Below are 5302 nucleotides of genomic sequence, written 5' to 3'. Positions count from 1 at the left end.
ATAGGATCCATAAGGATAATTTGAGATCTCACAGCAAAAAAAGTGTCATTTAAACCATTAAGGAATCTGTATACCATATCCTTCTGGTATTGATCACTATACCTTTTAAAAGAGTTCACGTTGAATCTACCACACTCACAGTAGGGCAGAGGTCTAAAACTTCTTGATTCCTCCCAAACTCCCTTAAGCTCTTAAAAGTAGGTATCAACAAATCTAGAACGTTGTTTATGTTACCTAAGGTATATTGTAGATTACATACCTTGGTATCATCCGTCTAAGCAAAGTTTTGCTTAAAGGTATTCCATATCTCCATAGTTGATTCCACGTAGAAAACTATCGACGCAATAGGTTGTGTGATGGAGTCTAGAAGCCATGCTACTAGTAGGTTATTGCATCGAGTCCAAGAAGGGAAAATAGGTTTTGTAGCATCAAGTTTTGGGATGGTTCCATTCATGAATCCTATCTTATTTCTGATTGATAATACTAACAGGAATGACCGACTCCATACTACATAATTATTGGTGGTTAGCTTAGGGTTGATCACAACAGATCTTGGATGATCAGTGTGATGTAGGAAGTAAGGTGATTGAGGATCTGCAATAAGTGATATTGGTGACCTAGAATCTATTGAAGTTTGAGACATTTGAGGTCTCAAATTTGTTGATTTTGACATGATTTACAGCCTTGACTAAGAAAAACAGAAACAATATGAAGAATAAGACTGATCCAACTTACTGAGAGATATGATCGATGATGGAGGCTGAAATAGGAGATGAATATTGTAATCAGTGGCTGAAAACTTCAATGATTTCCCCAAATCGACCTCTACAAGAGCCCTACTAGCTTTGATACCATGATAAACAATGAAAAGTGGTGCAAAGAATGTTTTAGGGAATGATTCATTCTATTCACCTAAAAAAAAACTGTATAGAAAAGAAGGCCTTTTATACTTTGCCTTTATAAAGGAATAAGAACAAGACAAAAGAGATGTAACTAATTACAGTATTAACTAACTAAGTACAAATTAAAAAATGCTTAACAGTAACAAATGGCTAGCTTCTCCACATCATCCTTTTAATGAAATGGTGCACTTTGTGTTTTTCTCTTTTTCTTCCTCAAACAATACTGAAACGATGTGTTTCAATATTTATTCCCTTTTTTACTTACAAGTACCTTTTTCCTCAATGTATCTAGACATCTTTGCTTCACTTATTCCTCTTACCTTGCTATTTGCTAACTGTAACTTCAATCGATTCCTGTGCTTAACACTTGTCATTGTTTGTCTTTTTTAATAAAATTTTGGTAAAAGATGCAACTGTTAAAAGTTAAATTCTGTATTACTGTTCAAGCATTTGACTTAACAATAAGTTTATGTTTCTTATTCAAATAATTTGGATTCAAATTCTGATTTTTTCCAAAAAAAAAAACTTAAGCTCTATGTCTTTCCTAATTCAATTTTATTAAAATGAATAATAGGTAACAATATTTTTACTTATTTCAACTAATTAATTTCAATCCAACATCATTCTTTCAGTAAACTTCACCCCAAATCAAATATTGTTTTTGTGCTATGCTTATTATAAAACTTCAACATACCCCAAAAAATACTTATAAGTAACTTCAGAAAGTCTAAACATTAATTTATCATAATCTCATGATCTTGTTGAAAATTACACTTAATTCTTCTACAGTTGAAGTATAGCAGAGTGGGCCTAGCTGAATATCAGACTCATCAAAATGATAAGCATGACATCAAAAGTCTCCTCTAAGGATTTCCAACGATAAGGTCTAATTGGGGTAAAATTTTTTCTTAATTATTACTCTAAAAGGATTTCAAAATTTTAACAATTTCAATAAAAGTGACAAAAACAATCTTTTCTTTGAACATTGAGGAGAAGTTTAATTCAAACAAATTAAACAAACACCAAAAGCCATCGATTTTTGCAAAAGAGAGAACAAACTTGAAAATAAAATAGGACATATTGTCACACAAAAGTAACAAAAGCCCATAAATACAAGTTTACAAATGAAGACACCCATTATTTGAACACAAGTAATATGATTAAAGTCGAACAAATAAAGCAAGCTATCCACTAAGAACACCCCCATTATTCGAACCACTGCCACGGAAATAAACCCAGAACATATGCTCTTTCTAGTCAAATCTTACAGCAGCAGGGGTGCATCTTCCCTCGGATTTAGTTCAAAATGCCACTATGATTAAAAGAAACAAAAATGGGAAAAACTAGGTATAGATTATGAAAGCAATGAGAAACTAAATACAATTATGCTTAGTTTATTTAAAATAGTTAAAACTCACCTAAGCATTTTGGATGTAGTGCTAGTTTCTTCTTCTTTCAATCCACTGTGAAACATTCTTTTGCCAATCTCTCTCAACCATTCTTACCAACCACCATGGTCTTCCAGTTGTGAACACAACGTATCCCGTGCTCAAGCCTAGCACCACTCCACATCCGTAACCCATCATTCCAAGTTTCCAAATGAAAGTTATTGCAGAACCTTCATCTTCCATAAACCTTAGTGCAGGAGATTTTGATCTCTCATCGTTACCGCATTGCTTTGACAATGGCAAGCCACACAATCCCATGTTGCCACTAAAGGAATCATTATCAAAAGTGTCAAATTGCTTCCCATGGGGAATGGGTCCCGCAAGATTATTTTTCGAAACATTTAGCACTTCAAGAAATGTCAAGTTTGTCATTTGGGAAGGAATTCTGTTGGCAAGCTTGTTTGATGAGAGATCTAATGATTCAAGCACTACCAAGTTCCCCAACGATGATGGGATATGACCGGTTAAGATGCTGTGAGAGAGGCTGAGCAATCGCAATGAGCAAAGCTCTCCAATAACCCCAAGGATTTTTCCAAAGAATCGATTGTTTGAAAAATCTATGGCAAAGAAAATGAGTAATGTTTTTGCCAGCTCTAGCTTCATCTCTAACCTTTTAAATCTCACATTGACAGAAGTTTGATCGTCTTTATCGATTGGACTTTCATAACGAATTCTTGTGAGTACGTCTGCAAGATTACCTTTTCGGGTAAATTTCATAGCATGTAGATTTTGGAAGAAATTTGTTGGCAAGAGGCCACTAAACTCATTTTGAGAGAGATCGATTATTCGCAATGACTGAAAAGAAGGTGTAACTATCGAGTCATCCAGGGGACCATGAAATCTATTAAACATAAGGATAAGAACTTGCTGCATTGAAAGTACACCTAACCAATGGGGAAAGGTATCTCTGAACTAGTTATTTGCCAAATCTAAAATTCTAAAAAAGGTATAGTTAATTAAGGATCGTGGTAGTAACCCTTCCAATTGGTTGTCACTAAGGTCAAGATATGCCAAAATATTACTCTTAACAAAGTTATCGGGGATTTTGCCATGAAAGTCTTTCATCCGTAGGTTTATGATTGAGAGAGTGACGCAGCAAGTTAGTGTGAAAAACAAAGGCTTGCACTTGACAAAGCCTTTAAGATAGATAACCAAGTTTCCAACACAGAAACTTACACTCAAAATTTGAGAAAAATAGAATATTATTCAATAATTCAAAGAAAATAAGTTAAGTTGTCTAAAAACTAAGCCTAAATGTGCTATTTATAATAGTCTAATCCTACTTAACCTAAACTTGAAGTGCAAATAAAGTAAATTAAAATAAGGAAGTATTCTACCTTAGGCTTCCTTGGAGTACAAACGTAAATTCCTAAGCCCATATTTACTTGTCGTCCAAGTAAAATGAAATAAAAGGAAAACCCTAAATACTAAATAGTAAATAAGAAAAATATTAAAATTACTTGTTAAATTATTAGACTATCTATGTCATGCCCCTCCACTTGAGAAAAACTCGACCTCGAGTTTACTGGTACATCTAAATATAAGGGTTCATCTGATGAATGAAATGGGTAAATATCGCCACATTAAATGTCTTAGAAATTCTCATTGTGTCTGGCATATCCATAACATATGCATTGTCATTAATCTTCTTCAAAATTTGGTATGGTCCATGCTTCTTAGGTTGCAACTTACTATAAGTTCCCACTGGAAACCTTTCCTTTCGTAGAAACACCATCACCTGATCTCGTACTTCAAAAATCTATTTTCTGCGATGTTGGTCTATAGCTCTCTTGTATGTGGCATTAGCTGGCTCTAATTTTTGTTTTACCTCTGCTTGAACATCTTGCCACTGATTAGCCATATTTTCAGTAGCTACACTAAATCTAGGAACTTTAGGTAACTTGATCAAGTCAAAAGCATGTTGTGGCGACTTTGTGTACATAATAAAAATTGGTAATTTTCTTGTGGCATTGTGAACAACACTATTATAAGCAAACTCCGCTTATGTCAATGAAAAATCCCAATGCTTTAGTCTGTCTCCATAAATACTACGAATAAAATTACCAAGGGTTTTATTTACTGATTCAGTTTGACCATTAGTTTGTAAATGAGCTGTGCTACTATAATTCAAGGATAAATTAAACATCTTCCACACAGTCCTCCAAATATGGCCAAGAAACTTGCTGTCTCGATCTGAAGTGATGGTTTTAGGCACACCATTTAGACGAACAACCTCCTTGAAAAATAATTTGGCTATTTTGCTTGCATTTGAAGTCTTCTTGCAAGGGATAAAATGTGCCATCTTAGAAAACCTATCAACAACAACAAAAGCAGAATCCATGCCTCTTTGTGTTCCAGGTAATCCAAGCACAAAATCCATGGATAAATCTTCCCAAATGTTTTCTGTAACAGGTAAAGGCATATACAAACCAGTATTTTGGTATTGTCCTTTTACGATTTGGCATATGTAACATCGCTGCACAAATCTTATTACATCCTTTCTTAAATGTGGCCAATAATATCTTTCTCCAACAGCAACAATCGTCTTATCACGACCTAAATGACCAGCAAGACCTCCACCGTGCAAGTCTCTAATCAACTTTTCTCTTAATGAAGTTTTAGGAATGCAACACTAGTTACCTAGCATTAGAAAACCATCATGATTGTAAAAGTCCTCAACGAGCTGATTTGTGATACACTTTTCCCATGTATTTTGAAAATCCTCATCTGTATGATATAATTCCCTAATTGTATCAAAACCCGCAACTTCTTGTCACATAGTCATCATCGAATTTGCATGTCTACTCAATGTATTTGCTACTTTATTCTGTGCTCTCGCCTTATGCCTCAACTTAAAAGGAAACTTCTAGAGAAACTGAGACCACCTGGCATGCATGTCTTTATTGATTTGCTTATGGCTATTCAAGTACTTTAATGCCTCATGATCTAAGT

The 5302-nt window shown here is 34.3% G+C and overlaps 1 protein-coding gene across 1 annotated transcript; it reads right to left on the bottom strand.

Annotated features, from left to right (window-relative positions):
- Window positions 2342–4772, bottom strand: LOC18594342 (receptor-like protein 12). The gene is made up of 2 exons (XM_018124312.1): window positions 4431–4772; window positions 2342–3217 (listed from the first exon to the last, which is right to left on the bottom strand). Exons 1-2 carry the CDS (start codon window positions 4770–4772, stop codon window positions 2342–2344), a joined length of 1218 nt encoding a protein of 405 aa, XP_017979801.1.

The sequence above is a fragment of the Theobroma cacao genome, chromosome 7 (genome assembly GCF_000208745.1).
Source record: "Theobroma cacao cultivar B97-61/B2 chromosome 7, Criollo_cocoa_genome_V2, whole genome shotgun sequence".
NCBI lineage: Eukaryota > Viridiplantae > Streptophyta > Magnoliopsida > Malvales > Malvaceae > Theobroma > Theobroma cacao.
This window is presented reverse-complemented; position numbering and strand designations above follow the sequence as displayed.